This window comes from Poromitra crassiceps (assembly GCF_964638095.1).
Source record: "Poromitra crassiceps genome assembly, chromosome: 6".
In the NCBI taxonomy this organism is placed as follows: Eukaryota; Metazoa; Chordata; class Actinopteri; order Beryciformes; family Melamphaidae; genus Poromitra; species Poromitra crassiceps.
In genome coordinates, this window is record NC_139627.1 from 23,955,036 (window position 1) to 23,972,636 (window position 17,601).

The 17,601-nt window shown below is 44.1% G+C and overlaps 1 protein-coding gene across 1 annotated transcript in view; it reads left to right on the forward strand.

Annotated features, from left to right (window-relative positions):
* lrp1bb (low density lipoprotein receptor-related protein 1Bb) overlaps positions 1-17,601 on the forward strand; it is a gene marked incomplete at its 5' end in the record, with an annotated part of 421,412 nt that overhangs the window by 244,488 nt on the left and 159,323 nt on the right. The window contains 5 exons of the mRNA XM_083638437.1: positions 1,534-1,779; positions 7,738-7,935; positions 9,359-9,563; positions 15,482-15,646; positions 16,528-16,772. Coding sequence (XP_083494563.1) covers positions 1,534-1,779; positions 7,738-7,935; positions 9,359-9,563; positions 15,482-15,646; positions 16,528-16,772 — 1,059 coding nt within the window. The remainder of the gene's footprint in view (positions 1-1,533; positions 1,780-7,737; positions 7,936-9,358; positions 9,564-15,481; positions 15,647-16,527; positions 16,773-17,601) is intronic.

A 17,601-nucleotide genomic window follows, 5' to 3' on the forward strand; every position in this document is an offset into this window, starting at 1 on the left:
ACGAAAAACAAAAAACAGCAACGGAAAAGTATCACAAATAAATAAACCCTATTCATATTGTAAATGAACACCCCACATCCCACATGTCTCTGTGAGACTGTTTATATTATAACCAAAAGCTATTTCTTCCTCAGCATCGCCTTTCATCAACTGGAAGCTGCTTAAATAATTTGTCTCGAGCCGCTGTCGCTGCCCTCCATTCCTCTATGTCGCGGCTCAAAACACGTTACCTGCTGAGGCCCCTCGGCGCATTTGTGCTGCCTCTCCCTTTCATTTTTCATCTCTATAATAACATGGGATCTGAAGAGAGCCTCTCCCAGTGGAGCGCCGACACTTCCTCTCTTTCACGTAGCTTCCAGCTTGATGAGGCAGCGACATTTTGTTGACTCAGAGACCAAAGGGAACGAACGCAAAGCAATGGCCCCGCTTTCCTGACGGCAGCGGACGTGGAAGTGTTTGTCCAACGGCTTTCAGAGGGAAGGAAAAGGGATCTCATGTGACCAGTACCTGGACGTCTAATCTCTTTGAGTGAGCACTGTAAACAGAGAGGTTCATTTTCAGGTGCGTCACTAACCGAGCCTCCGGGGGGCGCTGCTATAGGACCCTGGAGTCTCTGTGTTATCGCAGCTGAAAAAAGAGCCTGTGCTGCACCGCCTGCTCATAGCCAATTAGGTGGTGTTCAGGGGGACCTTGAGGGCCTGATTGATTTGCACCAGCTCAGCAGGTCTCACTCCCCTCCTCGAAACACTCTGCACCCCCCCCAACCTCCCCCACCCCATCCCCATTGAGAGAGTACAATCTGCTGTGCACCCCCAACCCCCCCCCCCCCCCCCCCGCCCCTTCCTGTCGAGAGAGTACAATCCTTTTCTAACCCACGCTGAAGAAGATGGGCTTAATCATTGCGAGCAAGTGGAAGCCTGGCCAGTTTCATCTTCACCTATATGTTTTTTCATCTTGACCTGGCAGCTCCTAATGAGAGCCAGGTGCCTTGGGGAGGAAGAAGAAACAAGGCTTTCAAATAAGATGTGCGAGCACGCAGAAAAGTTGTTCTTGTTTTGTTTCTTTTTTTGTCCCCTCCCTCGCTCGTCTCTGTCTCTGTATCACTTCTGAAGGGAACGCGATGCCACTTTCCCTTTCCATTTTTTCCTTTCGTTTTTGAAGCTGTGTAATCCGCCGTTCTCCCCCAGGTTATTCCGCAGAGTGCCAACTGAGCTGAGGAGGCTCTTTCATTATGTAATCACTTTCTCTGCGTCGGATAATGGATTGCGGAATATATCATCACGCTCAGCTGGTGAGGTCGATAGCTCCAAGAAGAAAGTCGTAGCGTTGTCCTTGTGACATGTTGTCCAAATATTATATATAAAAAAACAATTGTTTATACCCAATCAGACTTTCTCATATAGCCCGCATAATTAATTTCATGCTCAAAGTATAGCACATAGTGTATTGTGTTTGAAAGCTCGCCTTCTCTCCCAGTGTTGCTCTGTGCACTTTTTAAGACCGCAATTCCTTTGGCCTCTCTCCACCCTCCAGATATGTGTCTCGTAGCCAGAGGGGGCTGCAGCCACCAGTGTACAGTGGCCCCTGGGAAGGGGGTGGTGTGCTCCTGTCCCCCGGGACTCAACCTGGACTCCAGCAACAAGACGTGCGAGGCGGTGGACTACTGCAGCCGCCACCTGAAGTGCAGCCAGGTGTGCGAGCAGTACAAGACCACAGTGAAGTGCTCCTGCTATCCAGGGTGGAACCTCGACCCTGACGGAGACAGCTGTCACAGCACAGGTACACAGACGCATGTCTGCTTTTTTACCTTAGTGGTTGATTGTTGCTGTGATGCTGCCAGCCGTTTTTGGTGGTGGTGGTGGTGGTGATGGTGGTGGTGGTACGTGCATGTGGCTGGGTTTGAGTGGGTGGTGCTGTGGTCAGGTGACCTTGTGAGGCAGCTGGCTTCGCGAGATCACAATCACACGAGAAATCCATCTGGCCACGCTGCCAGATATGCGTTTGAATCTGCCCAGCCGGACCAATCAGCATCCAGAGGCAGCAACGGGTGGGATTTAGGTGTGATGACAGCGAGAAACGAGCCTGTGATAGATGGTGATAGACAGATCGTTCATCCAATCAGGTGCCAGGTATTTTTTGCAAGCACCTGCCCTTTTTCCAGTTCCCAAGGACGAATTCCCAGATGGTTCTGTATACGACTCCCACTCCTACCAGACGAACCCCACTCCTACCAGACAACCCCCACTCCTACCAGACGAACCCCACTCCTACCAGACGACCCCTACTCCTACCAGACGACTCTCACTGCTACCAGACGACTCTCACTCCTACCAGACGACTCTCACTCCTACCAGACGAACCCCACTCCTACCAGACCACTCTCACTCCTACCAGACCACTCTCACTCCTACCAGACGACTCCCACTCCTACCACACGACTCTCACTCCTACCAGACGACTCTCACTCCTACCAGACGACTCTCACTCCTACCAGACGACTCTCACTCCTATCAGACGACTCTCACTCCTACCAGACGACTCTCACTCCTACCAGACGACTCTCACTCCTACCAGACGACTCCCACTTCTACCAGACGACTCTCACTCCTACCAGATGACTCCCACTTCTACCAGGCGACTCCCACTCCTACCAGACGAGCCCCACTCCTACCAGATGACCCCCACTCCTACCAGATGACCCCCACTCCTACCAGACGACTCCCACTCCTACCAGACGACCCCACTCCTACCAGACGACCCCCACTCCTACCAGACGACCCCCACTCCTACCAGACGACTCCCACTGCTACCAGACGAACCCCACTCCTACCAGACAACCCCCACTCCTACCAGACGACTCCCACTCCTACCAGACGACCCCACTCCTACCAGACGACCCCCACTCCTACCAGACGACCCCCACTCCTACCAGATGACCCCCACTCCTACAAGACGCTAAGAAGAGAAAATGTATATGATCGATGTCACCTCACCGAAACTACCTGCCGAGCGGCAGAGGTTAATGCGTGGAATTGCCTAAATTTTTTAATTAATGATGATATCAAATGTATTCATACTCTGTGTACACGCATGCTATAAAAGCTCTTTAACTGAAAGCCGGAATCACTGATCTCATCCTGTATTCACACAGTGGCATTACCTTTCACACAACCAGCATCGGCACTTAATCAAGTTTACATACGTACATATGTACATAATTGGAGGGGAAAAGGAAAACATGAAAAGTAAAACAGCAGAAGCTGAAGGTGCTGGTTTTAGACAGTGTCTTGGAGTGCTGGGGAAGTGGAGAGATGTGGCTTGGCGAACGGTAAAAGATGGGGATTTAGGGTACTATCAGTTTAAATTTAATCACGTTTCAAATCTGTAGAGGCATCTGGCCGATGAGTCCTGTCTGTTCCTATCTGTATTGATACAGAGTGAAGTAAGCTCTTGCTCCCTTCCCCAGCCCCGAGCATTGCTTCTTCACTCGGTTTACCAAAGACCTCTTCAGGCCTGATCCCATACAAACCCCTCACCTATACCAAAGACCTCTTCAGGCCTGGTCTCGTACAAACCCCTCACCTATACCAAAGACCTCTTCAGGCCTGGTCTCGTACAAACCCAAACACTTTGCCCAGTGTACTATCACATTATAATAAGTCCAACTTTCCGTTGCTCTGATTGTTGTTATTGAATAACCTATTCGATGAGCCTGCTCGGTAACCGCTTGGAATAGGTACACACACATACGCTTGGCTTGTCACATTCAGATTTATGGACCTCGTCTTGATTACTTGCTTCTCTATTTCACTTCCAAGATTGATGGCAGTTGTGGCTCTAATCTTACATTAAAGTAGGAAAAGAATATGCAATTTTCTCTGGAACCAGATCACAATTGTACAGCTCCAACATAAATCAAGTTTTGCATACAAATACAAACATCCTCATTTAATCTTGACAAAGGTGTTATTGGATTCAGTGTGACGTCCCAAGCACACCTCCGCACTTGCTTTTGCACTGATCCCAGTAATAATGGATTTTGTCAGAAAGCGCCTTGGTTATCCCCACGTGCTGGTCTCTCCAAACGGGTGCACCAGTTTGGCTACAATATCAGGATGCGTCTTTGCAGCAAGGACACCATTTTAATTGCATTTATGGCACAAAACAGTTCTGATCCCCAAAGTGTTATTTGGTCTGGAATGCTGTGGAGCCCATTTGTGAAAGATAATGTGTGTGTGTGTGTACTGTAGTGTGTATGTGTGTGTGTGTGTGTGTGTGTGCGCGCGCGTGTGTGTGTGTGTGTGTGTGTGTATGTATTGTATGTATGTGACTGTAGATGAATTTGTATACGTGTATGTGTGTGTGTGTGTGTGTGTGTGTGTGTGTGTGTGTGTGTGTGTGTGTGTCAGATTTTAAGTTTTAGTTCTACAATCATTTCTCAGAGACGGAGCTGCTTGAAAGGCAGAAATAATCTGATTGGTCCAGCTAAACCTCAGTGGGCAGGGCCAAAGAGAGAGCTAATCGGCACGCAAGCACTGTTTCCAACTTGCCAATTTTGTCACTAGATTTATTGACTTCTCCGGCAATGCCCCTCCCACCCCCACCCCGTAAGTAGTGACAAATCCAGCTTCTTCTTCAGACCATGGGGAGACACGTCTTGACTCCCAAAGTATTTGGCAACAGATTGGCTGTTGTAGATGCATGTGAATGCACTACTTCTTGTCTATACTGAGAGGAGTGATTCAAAGCACTTCTTGTCCACAGTGTAAATCCTCCCTCCACTAAGACTGAGGGGACAGCAGCATCAGTGTCATAAATATATTCATATGCAGATTAGTGTATGAGCTTCTGTCAACTAGTGACAGTGACTACAGTACTTTCCTCAGAGAGAGTTGGCAGCAGCGTGTGCACCCCAGCAGCAACCTCCGGCGCTGAAAAATGAAGCCAACACACAAATGCCAAAAATTGCAGTTCCTCGAATGACCACTTGAGGCTGGTTCCAAACGCGAGTCAATGCCCATAGACCCCCATGTTAATATGCCCAACTTTACAGCAGAAATAAACGTGTTTACAGCCTGGTACCAAAAAAAAGTGTAGGTCTATATAGCTAATTTCCCCGTTCATGACAACTGTATGGGGGGTGAATTTTTATATACTGTAACTCATGGCTGCAAAAACAAGTCAGATTATAGAAGTTAATGGCAAAAAAAACTGCACGCTGTCGAATTTGCAATAACTTTTAATGCGACGGTTTGGTAACTAGATCTTCATCAAGCAAACAATTTGTTACAATAGAGAGCCGCAGGGATGACGTATTTTTGTAGGCAGAATGCGGAAGTCCCGAACTTCTAGGGATGGGCATCGAATTTCGAATTTTCGAATAATCGTTGTTATTATCAAGGTTGACTTTTATTATTGAAATTCGAAATTCGAAAAAAAAAAAAAAAAAAAAAAAAAAAAAAATGTTTTTTTGAGTGAAATGTTGCATTGTCTCCCCTGATTCTAAGTATAGTCAAATCGCTTGGTTTGAGCAAGTAAAACAATGAACCACTATTTAATGAACCACTCATGATTGTCAAAACTGTTTTTTATTTTCGAAAATGTCAATGTCATGTAACATGTTCTTTACTTCAGTGGTGCAATGCTTGTTTGAGCTAAAAATCCACAGCAGAAGCTTTTTATATTAATTAATAAAGCCGTAGACTTAGAATCAGGGGAGACTGCAACATTTCACTCACAAAAAAAAAAAAAATTACATTTTTAATTTTTTTTACATTTTTATTTTTATTTTCGAATTTCTAATTAAATTCGAATTTGGCCAGCGAATTTCGAATAGTGTTTTTGCTAGAAATGCCCATCCCTACGAACTTCCTGGTTCTTCACTGTTTCTGTCTATGGGATTTTTGATTGGGTTTTTGCCGCGATGCTTCAAATACGATCTCTGGGCAACGCAAGATTAATCAAACGCGAACCAGAGTTCCGTCGGATAATCTTCACACATGAGGACCACTTTCATGAGTCTTGTAGCGTAAATGCGAGCCCTAGAAGTAAAATGCTCGAGCTAAGCTAATCCAGAACTACACACTGTCGCATAGGCTTCCACGTCACGTCAGCACTCAACCTGGACTGTTGTTGATGTGTGCACTGATTACCCCGGGCTGAACAGGGCTGAACCAGGTGAGGGAAAGAGAATTTCCGTGTTCGCCCTTTGAAGTGGTGACGTTATTGACGTATAATATCCCCATCGACTCAACAGTGTAGTCTCATTTAGCCGTTTGCTAGCTAGCCGTCCTTTTAACGGCACGTAAAAGCTTCAAAACTCGTAAAAGTGGTCCTCGTGTGTGAAGATGATATTACTAAACACTGGTTCGCGTTTGATTAAGCCAGCGTTGCTTAGAGAGATTATTAGAAGCATCGCGCCAAAAACCCATTCAAAACTCCCATAGGCGAAAACTGTGAAGGACCAGGGCTGTTAGCATCGATGATTTCCGGACTCGTTACTGCGGCTCTCTATTGGAAGCCATCTTAATTCCCCGCCATTGAGGTGTTTTATGTAAAATAAATGCTTTTCCCCCCTAAATGCTATGTTAGGTTCATACACATAACCTGCTTATACATTGTTGGATTGCAATTACCTCTTAAACCTGTGGGATCTATTTATATGGTCCTTATTTTGCATAATATTTTATAAGATAGAGGTTAATTAGAATATTTTTTCCTAACATATGTATATATTGATGTAGTTTTCCATTTGTCAGCCTGTTGCATTCATCATGAAGGTCTGTTTGATGGGTTTTTCTTCTTCTCTTAAATAGCCTGAATGCATGTCTAGTTAATTGATGTTTGACATGTATGCCACATACTGCACGTGGGGGTTGTGATTGGCTGCTGCCTTTCAGCCACTCCCTATTTAAAGATGGCTTCCAAGTTCCCATTGTAACAAATTGTTTGCTTGATGAAGGTCTAGTTACCGAAACATCACATTCGCTATTGCAAGCTTGACAGTGTGCGAGAATTAGTTTTTTTGCCATTAGATTCGTAACCTCTCCTACACACCTGCCTCAAAGAATAGATTGTGAAGAGCTCTTCTGATAGAAGTCTGTGGGGAAATGACCCTACTTCTCACTTGATTTATGACCTCACTAAACACTTTCCTAATGAGTTTATGGTCTCAATCGCTAGTTTCAAGTCTTCTTCGATACCACATGATGTTCATTTAGTAAATGATGGCGCCATTTAGAATGAACAGGCATCTAATAATAAGGGTAATGACTTGGCATTTGTGATGTTGGTTGCATGGCTACAGGGTAGTATGGCTAGTTTGAAATGTGGAGGGTCAGCTGGGATATCTATCGAACATGAAGAATTTTTTTTTTTTCAGTTCATAGAATGTGAGGCCTTTTTCACTGAGCTTCAGTCTGGCTTCGGTCCACTGGGGTTTAACATAAGAAATGAGATTACGTCTACTTCCAGAGATGCTCTGCCTCGAGAAATTTTTAACTATTGTACAACTGCAATCTGCGTAAGTGTGTGTGTGCACATGTACAGTACCCCATGGGAGCTGCTGGTGGGTGTTGGATGGTTGTGTGTGTGTGTGTGTGCGTGCGTGCGTGCGTGCGTGCGGTCCAGGCGCGCGTGCACGTACTGTATGTGTGTGCATGAGTGCGTGCGTGTGGTTTTGCGGTGGCACCGCTTCAGAAACAAGCTGTTGGTTTCCTGTCTCTGCCCCCTGGTCAGATCCCTTTGAGGCTTTCATCATCTTCTCTATCCGGCACGAGATCAGACGGATAGACCTCCACAAGCGGGACTACAGCCTGCTGGTTCCTGGCTTGAGGAACACCATCGCACTGGACTTCCACTTTAATCACAGCCTCCTTTACTGGACAGATGTGGTGGAGGATAAGATCTACAGGGGAAGGCTCGCCGAGTCTGGCGGTACATCCACACATCCACACACACCCAACCACGCATGCATGCACGCAAGCACGCACGCGCACGCACACACACACACACACACACACACACACACACACACACACACACACACACACACACACACACACACACACACACACACACACACACATAAACGTTTGCTATATATCTAAATGCTGCGGAGATTGCTGTGATGTGATGCATTGACTGAAGACAGTCACGCCCCATCAGATCGCCAGCGGCTGTAATGGAAGTCCAAGACTCTCCTGGCGATAATGCTCCCACCTTTGTCCTACTGTCTTTGCACATACTCAGTTCTGATACAGCAAAGTGAACTCTCCCAATGAGAATTTATTTCAGCTTGGCCAAAGTAAGAAAAAGAAGGGGGGTAAAAAGGCTGATGGACCAGAAGTCCTCAGGTCTTCCATATCTTCCCCCATAAAATGATGAATGATAATGTCTCCCCAGCTCTGGATTTTTGTGAGTGGCAGTGCATTCAGTGAGTGCTCTGGCCTTCATAACCCTCACTTGAGCCATAGAAATGGTCTCTCAGCTGTACCTCTTCCTCCTTTTTGTGAGACATACACAAAAGCCCCAGCATCCCAGGATGATGGCGTACGTCGGCTCTACACAGTAGGGATGTATAGCGACTAGAGATGTTCATCAATTGTCGAAAATCGATAATTGATCGTTAAGGATTGGAATCGATTTATTATTATTTTTATTTTTTTTGGACTAGGTTTGGGTGGAATTCGTTCCTCCTCGCCCCACTCCATTGCACAGCCGACTAACGTGAGGTGGAGCTTCATATAGTTTCTAGTTTTCTGGCTGGGCACGGGCCTTTGTGCCAACAAAACTGTTTTAAACATGGGGAATTCACACCGGCATGCGCCGGGGACAGCAGAGTGTTGGAGAGGAGACACATTGAAATAGAGTTCATTGAGGAGAACACGTTGTCTTTCGTATTTTCTGCCATAGGCATTCATTTTGTTAAAAAAAAAAATATATATATATATATATATATATATATATATATATAAAAAAAAATAAGTATTAATATGATCGATAATCGATAATTGATCGTTAATTTTCACCGATTATCGATTATGGAAAATTTTCAAAATGAACATCCCTAATAGCGACAATCATATCGGATCGGCCAATGTAAGTCATGGGCAACATAACAGCAATGTTAATATCGGTTATTGGTATTGGCCAAAATTTCTAAATTGAGAGGAAACAATACAGTAAATCACATTTTTTCCAAATATTTTTAAAATAAATAAAGACTTATTTTTATACAGATCATATCAACATCGGTAATATACCGGTTACTGGCCATAACAGCAATGTTAGTATCGGTTATCGGTATCGGCCAACATTTTCATATCGTTACATCCATACTACACACTACTGGTTTCAGGGGTGACGGGGATCGAGGTCGTGGTGCAGCACGGCCTGGCCACCCCAGAGGGCCTGGCCGTGGACTGGATCGCGGGGAAACTGTACTGGATCGACAGCAACCTGGACCAGATCGAGGTGGCCAAGCTGAACGGGAATATGCGCACCACGCTGATTGCCGGAGGCATGGAGCACCCGCGGGCCATCGCCCTCGACCCAGGGCAAGGGTACGTCAGGCACCGACTCCCGCACACAATGTAGCCTGCCGGCAGCTGCGCTATCTGTCAGGCTCTGAGATGATTGGAATAAAGTAAAATTACAACCCCCTTGTATTTCTCACATCAGCATCTGCTTTGATCTATGAAGATGTCTGCTGTGTTAGGGTCCATTAAGGCCAAAGATATAGAATACATCAATAACAGAGCTGTGCACTCCGTTCCTGTAATGACAAGCCATGAAGCTCATATCGCCTCACGCCCCACTTCTCTCCACCCCGCCCACCTTGTACCCTTTACCACCCCCTACAGTACATTCTGCTCTTTTTTCCTCGAAAACCAGAAAACCATTTTAAGCAAGAACTCGGATTAAAAAGCTTAAGATAAGTTTAGTGCTTATTTTGTGCACCGTGCCCAATATCCAAAGTAATAATGTTTATTTATATTTATTCTGCTGTGATGTATGGGCAGAGTGTTTGTAGACTAGATTGTTTAAAGACTATCTGTGGCTCTGAAATGGCAGGCTCTGCCCCTCAGTCAGCGTTCTCTACTGGAAACACAACAGCAGCACAGTAGCGTTTCATAAAAGACAGCAACACAAGACAAATAGAGACTCAGCGAGATGTTGTTAAAAAAGAAATAAATAACATTCTCAAACAACAATCAGAATTCCTAATACATAGGACTAGGCAACGTTATTATTTTCATGGCTCGAGACCTAGTCATCTTTTGGCCTTAAGCATTAGAGCCAGTGAGTCCTTTGCAGATATTCCCTCCATCAGATCCTGTGCCGGTAATATTACAACTGATCCTAAACAGATTAATGAAACCTTCAGAACCTTTTACTCTAACCTATATCAGTCGGAGACTCAATTGGATAATGATAGGTGTTCTAACTTTCTTAGTCAGATGGACCTGCCACAACTGTCAGAGGCGGATGCTGAAAGACTAGGTGCTCCCATCTCTTTAGCTGAACTGAAGGAGACAACAATAGCTATGCAAAGGAATAAATCTCCAGGATTAGACGGGATACCACCTGAATTCTATATCACATTCTGGGACAAGCTCGGACCTCTACTTCTAGAGATGATGAGAACGTCAATAGACAAAGGGAGCTTCTCAAGGGATGTTAACTTGGCTATAATATCATTATTGTTAAAAAAAGACAAGGACCCAGTTGAGTGTGCCAGCTATAGACCTCTTAGTTTGTTAAACGCCGATCTTAAGATATTTGCGAAGGTGCTTGCCAGACGTATTCAGGAATACATGCCTACTTTGGTTCATCCTGACCAAACAGGCTTCATAAAGAGCAGGTTGGCTTCAGACAACGTCAGGCGCCTCCTGCACATAATTGATGCAGCGGCGGGTAGGAATACCCCGTCTGCGGTCCTTTCATTGGATGCTATGAAGGCCTTTGATAGGTTGGAGTGGTCGTTTTTGTGGGCTGTAATGGAAAAAATGGGCTTTGGGGTGGGCTTTATACATATGGTGAAGGTTCTATATTCTAACCCATCTGCTCTTGTTCTCACTGGTCAATTGTCATCTGCACTGTTTCCTGTCTCCAGGTCTTCTCGGCAGGGTTGCCCATTGAGTCCGGCGCTGTTCGCAATTTCACTAGAACCCCTGGCCCAAATGATCCGACAATCCACTGTTGTGAGACCTATTTCGGTGGGTAACACCTTTCACCATCTAGCGTTATATGCTGATGACGTGTTGGTGTTCATGGAGAATCCAGTGCAGTCGCTGCCTAGTCTGCTCTCCATCTGCGAGGAGTTTGGTTGTCTATCTGGATTCAGGATTAACTGGAACAAATCTGCTTTAATGCCCCTTAATGATACAGCTAAAGCCCTACAATTCCCCGCTAATATTCCTGTCGTGCAGCAATTTAAATACCTTGGAATACAAATTTTCCCATCCCTAAATCGTATTGTAACCTATAACTATTTAGACATTTGGAACAAAATCAAATCAGACTTAGAAAGGTGGACCAGCCTCCCAAATTCCCTTCAAGCCCGTATTTCTATTGTAAAGATGAATGTTTTGCCTAGGATTAATTTTGTGAGCTCGATGATCCCTCTTGCGCCCCCTGTTAACTATTGGAAAAACATCCACTCGAGCGTCTCCCGCTTTGTGTGGAACAAGAAGCGACCGCGCTTGAAATTGGCAACCCTGCAGAGAGGAAGGGAGGACGGTGGTTTGAGTGTTCCCAATTTCAAGTTTTATTTTTATTCATTTGTGCTTAGACCTCTGTTTGTGTGGGATGTCCCCAACGCTCCTGTCTCTTGGTATAAACTAGAGGAAAATAGTGTTCGACCTTGGAACTTGCAGGAGGTTTTATTTGCTAATATTTCCAACAAGCAGTGCCAATTGCGTTTTGGTCCAATTATTTCTTTTCTCATTCAGACCTGGCGCACATGTGAATCCCAATTCAAAACTGGTTGTAAATGGCATACTCTTTCACCATTATTCCATAACAGAGAGCTCTTGATTGGAGGTAGACCGATAACAACATCTCCCTGGAGCAGGGATGCCATCCGTTGTCTAGGGGACATCTATAATGAGTCGGGTTTGCGGTCCTTTCAGGACATCAAGGCCACTTATGATTTACCAGCTTCTTCATTTTATTTTTATTTACAACTCAGACACGCCCTTAAGGCACATGGTATTTCTCTACAACAATCACTATCCGTTCATCCCTTGTATAATCTGCTCACTATGCAAAGAGATAATAAGGGAATGGTTTCCAAATTGTACAGTTTTTTTTTAGATTCTTCTTATTCTGACTTACCAGTGGATAGGCTGTGGAGATGTGATTGTCCGGAGCTAGACCCCGATTTTGACTGGGTTCAGGTATGGGATAACATCAGGGAGGCTTCCCGTAACCCCAATCATCAACAGATTCACTTCAATTATGTACACAGAACGTATCTCACCCCACGCAGACTACATGCAATGAAACTGATAAATGATCCCTATTGCAGTCTCTGTACTCTGAAGGCTACTGGCACTTTTATCCACATGGTGTGGGAGTGTCCTCCAGTTGTTCAGTTTTGGTCCAACGTGTCTGCTAAGCTGTCTGAATTAATATCTGCAACAATCCCAATGACTGCTTCCACGTTACTGCTGAATGACTTGTCCGGGGTCAATATGCCCAAAGCCACAAAGCGTACTGTACTAGCTGGTATTACAGCTGCAAAAAAGATGGTTGCGATGCGTTGGAAGCCTCCTCACTCTCTTACCATTAGGCAATGGGTTCTTACTTATTTAGATGTCGTGTACTTGGAGATGTCAACTGCTAGAATAAATGGTGCAAGTGAATCTACCTTAATCAACTGGCAGAATGTTATCAATTCACTCAAAGATTTCTTAGCATGATCCTCTTCGATACCAGACCTTGACCAGTATTTCTTTTTAAAATCCTACTCTCCTGAAGTGTGTAACTGTGGTATCTGGGGGGGGGGGGGGGGGGGGGGGGGTGGCGCCATACACACATACATATACATTTAAATCTGATTTCATTTTTCTTCTTTTCATTTAATTTAATTTTAATTTGTCAGCAGTTTGTTTTGTCTTCTTTTGTTTTCTTTTACAGGTGGTGCTCTGAATTTGGCAGTCTGTGATGTCAATGGTTGCTATCTAAAGAATTTATATAATCCTTATGAGCCCAGTGATCCACACCTTATTGCTGCTGCGGCGGAATTAGCACTGAGATTCTGAGGAGATATTGAGAGGGGGTCTATTGATCTCTCTATGCTGGGATTCCTATGGACTATAGTCTATCTAGGTTAGGAGGTATGGATGCATTCCGGTGCGTCGCTTGCTGCCAGTTTATGGCTTTACCTGACAATTTGTTTGTTTATTTGTTTATCATTGTTTTATTCTTGTCTGTTTGTTTTTTGTCATGTATGATCTGTGAACTAAAACTGAAAGTGAAAAATAAAAAACATTTGATCACAAAAAAAAATAAAAGACAGCAACAGAAATGGGAAAGTTTTAAGCTAAAACTAATAAATGACATCAGCCACATGTCTGTTTTCTTTGCTAGCAGGTGTGTGGTGTTGTCATTACCTTGGTTGCACTGTACATGATGGCATACGCCGTATGGCTGTTGAGTGCAGTACTGTATACTCTATCTAAATCAGGGATTCTCAACCTTTTTCATATCAAGAACCCCTAATTTAGTTCATATTAGTTCATGGACCTCATTTCATGAGATGTAATCTCTCAAACCCAAATCTAAGTATAATGCTTAATGTTAGATATGATTTTGTCCAGAATTTCACAACTATTTGTATTACAGATAGATAGATAGATAGATAGATAGATAGATAGATAGATAGATAGATAGATAGATAGATACCGTAGATAGATAGATACCGTAGATAGATAGATAGATAGATAGGTAGATAGATAGATAGATAGATAGATAGATAGATAGATAGATAGATAGATAGATAGATAGATAGATTAGTAATAGTAATAGTAATAGTTAAACTATGACCAAAAAAGTATTTTTTCCACATTCTTTAACTTCTTGTAAATTACATAATGGTGAAGTCTAACAATTAATCTGTTTGCTGGGGACCCCCTGAAACTCCCTCAAGGACCCCTGGGGGTCCCTGGGCCCCATGCTTAGAACCACTGGTATAAATGCATCTGAAAATTGGCTAATGACTGTACATAGTGTCCAGTATATCTCAGATTAAAGCAAAACCCAGACATGCCTAAAATCAATTGAACACTCTTAAGAAATGAGTAATCTGCTCATGCACTCACTTCTATAGTACTCTTTAATGAGTAATCTGCTCATGCACTCACTTCTATAGTACTCTTTAATGAGTAATCTGCTCATGCACTCACTTCTAGATTCCTCCTTCACATTTGGGAGGATGACTACATTTCATGACTGTACAGAGTAGGATTAATGGACGCTTTTGGTGCCTAAAGGCGCAATTCCATTCCAGGGCAATAATTCTAATCTAATTACTTGAGTCCACTCAAAGGAGTGAGTCATTGATTGGGGAGGCCTGATCCAATGAATACGGCTATTGATCTGGACAAGGATATTTCTTCCTAACACTGTTTCGTTGTCGTCAGTGTGTGATTTAAGCCCGAGTGCCCACTTGCTCTTTCATTCTCTCTGACTTTGTGGACCAAGGCAAAGAGAGGGGCCGTGTTTTCTGCGTTTGAGTGGCGACTCTGAAACACTATTGATGGTCAAAGTCATCACAATTTTCAAGCCTCATTGAGCTGTGAAAAGTCATAAAAAAAACAGATGGCCTGCCTTTCCGAAGCCAATGTCACAGATGTTGAAGGTCACACTGGACCACTGGTGCTGCTCTTGGACCAGTCGCCACAGCCCATGTCTGTGTTTATGGGCCCAATTACAACAGCATTGTGTACGTACGCCATTATTGCGCTATGCAATTCAACTGCATTGACAAACCGGTGAGATGGCTGACAGCTCACGTGTTTTGCTAGTGGTTCTGAGAGAATGAGATTTTCTTTTCGCTTCAATTTGGGCTTTTTGTCTGACTCACATCATTTTGGTCCTTTGTTCGCACGCTAAAGTGCATTCCCATTATGTCGGGCTTTGTACTTTCCTCAGATGTTACCTGCCCCTTTAAAAATAAATGCGTCCGTTTCAAACGGTCTAATCATCACTGCCCATATACTTACATGCATCATTCACGTTGATATCATGTTAAGGCAATACATTCACCAGTGGGCAGTAGAGAGTCAAATGCAGGAGTGTGTGTGTGGTTTTGCTGCATTTCACGCGTATCCGTAAGCTTTCAGATGAGGGACATAAAACGCACTGAATTAACACAGAGTACTGACAGAAGGCTCTGTCCGTCTCCATCTTTAACGTAGAGTATATTGGGCCTTAATGTGAGACTAACCACAGCCCTCTGGGTTTTTGCTCCAAGGATCGTGTTCTGGACAGACTGGGACGCCACATTCCCTCGCATTGAGGCTGCATCAATGAGTGGAGGAGGCCGACACATTGTGTTCCAGGACATGGAGATAGGGGCATGGCCTAATGGACTGACACTGGATCATCTGGAAAAGAGGATTGTTTGGACAGATGCACGGTACACTATTAGAGTCTGCTATCATGTCTGTGTGCAGAAAATTGTATGTCTTTATTATAGCTTCAGAGGAATACTTAATACTACATTATACTGCTCTCTGTTGTGTTATCCCAATAGCTCTGTCCAAATAGTCAGTGACTGGAAGTCACGACTGGTGAGCACTCTCAAAAGTTTCAAAAAGTTACGGTGCACGGCGCAAAAAATAATAAGAGAGGGGCAAAAAACCAGCACTCAAAATAAATCCTTTTGGGTTGTTTTATTTACCTTCAAGCAGATTGACAATGAACGTTTCGGCGTGAGCCTTCTTCAGCATTGACTGAAGAAGGCTCACGCCGAAACGTTCATTGTCAATCTGCTTGAAGGTAAATAAAACAACCCAAAAGGATTTATTTTGAGTGCTGGTTTTTTGCCCCTCTCTTATTATCCCAATAGCTCTCAAAAAATGGAGCACATGTCAGATTTAGCAATATAGTAATGGCCACAATTAATGGATCTTGAACAATTATATCACTTAGAGTAGTGGTTCTCAAACTGTTTCATATCAGGGCCCCCTAAACTGACCCCCGATCTGATAATATTTTGTCCCAGGGTCCCCATCTGATAAGATTTTTGCTTTTAGATGTTTTATTGGAGAAAGCTTGTGAAACCCATGTCCAAACTAGTTATAGTGATATTAATTATAGTGAAAATAAATTATTCCCCTTTTTGCTGAGGACCCCCTGGAACCCGCTCAAGGACCCCTGGGGGTCTGCGGCCCAGACCTCACTTTGAGAACCAGTGACTTAGAGGCACTTTTTTTCTGCTGACTTCTACTGTTTTCTTTACAGTAGCTAAGTGCATTTCCAGAGCAAAAAATAAACGTGTCTGTGTGTTTTGAACAGTTCCGATGCCATCTTCTCTGCACTCTACGATGGTAGTGGTGTCATCGAGATCCTGAGGGGCCACGAGTACCTGTCCCATCCCTTCGCCGTGTCCCTCTTTGGAGGAAACGTCTACTGGACGGACTGGAGGACCAACACTCTGGCCAGGGCCAATAAGTGGACCGGGCGAAACGTCACCGTCATCCAGAAAACCAGTGCCCAGCCTTTCGACCTGCAGATCTTCCACCCCAGCAGGCAACCACAATGTAAGAAACCCCTTCTGTCTCAGCCTTGACCACTGCAAATGAGACACTTGTAGAAATGATACATTTTGCTGTATTAGCTGGATCTGGGGCTAAATATAACTTGGCTGAATTTGCTCACTTTTCTGGGATAGGCTTAACGTTTCTAGCATAATGGAGCCATTTGGATCACCCAAAAAGTGCAAACTCTGTCCATCGCACACCACAGCTAAAGAGAAGGAAACACTTAAGCCACAGAAAATGATTTTAGTGAATAAGGGAATTGGACCATGTGTCAACAACTGACTTCAGATTTTATGGAGGCGAGAGCTGAAACTGACTATCCAGCTAAAATGTGGCTATAATAAGCTAGCTGAGCACTGCAGGACATTGTCTGAGGATGCATTATTTTGGAAAGCAGACATTCTCATATTGCAAAGAGAGTGAAAAGAGCATAATATACAGTGTAATTAAGTTCAGGCTCCTGGCTCTGCCCTCATTGGGCCTGTCGATCATGTGGCTGCCCCAGCATGTTTACAATGGATGATTGAAAAAGGTGTTCATGCAGAGAATTAGCTTGCATTAATGGTACCTACCTCTGAATGTGTTTTTCACACCGCCCAAATTAGTCTAATTGGTTCATACTACCAGGCCTTTTTCTCAGAGAAATTAATAAGGTGAATAAGGGGAACTGCAGACCGAGATCCATCTAAATTCCCTCTGCCAGGAAGGATGGAGTGCTGCTTTGTACTGTAGTACTGTATGTGTCTATTGAGAATTTAAAGGAGTGCATATCCACTAATCAAATCAATTAGTATTGTGCAGAGTTTATTGTGATTACAGCAGGTATAAG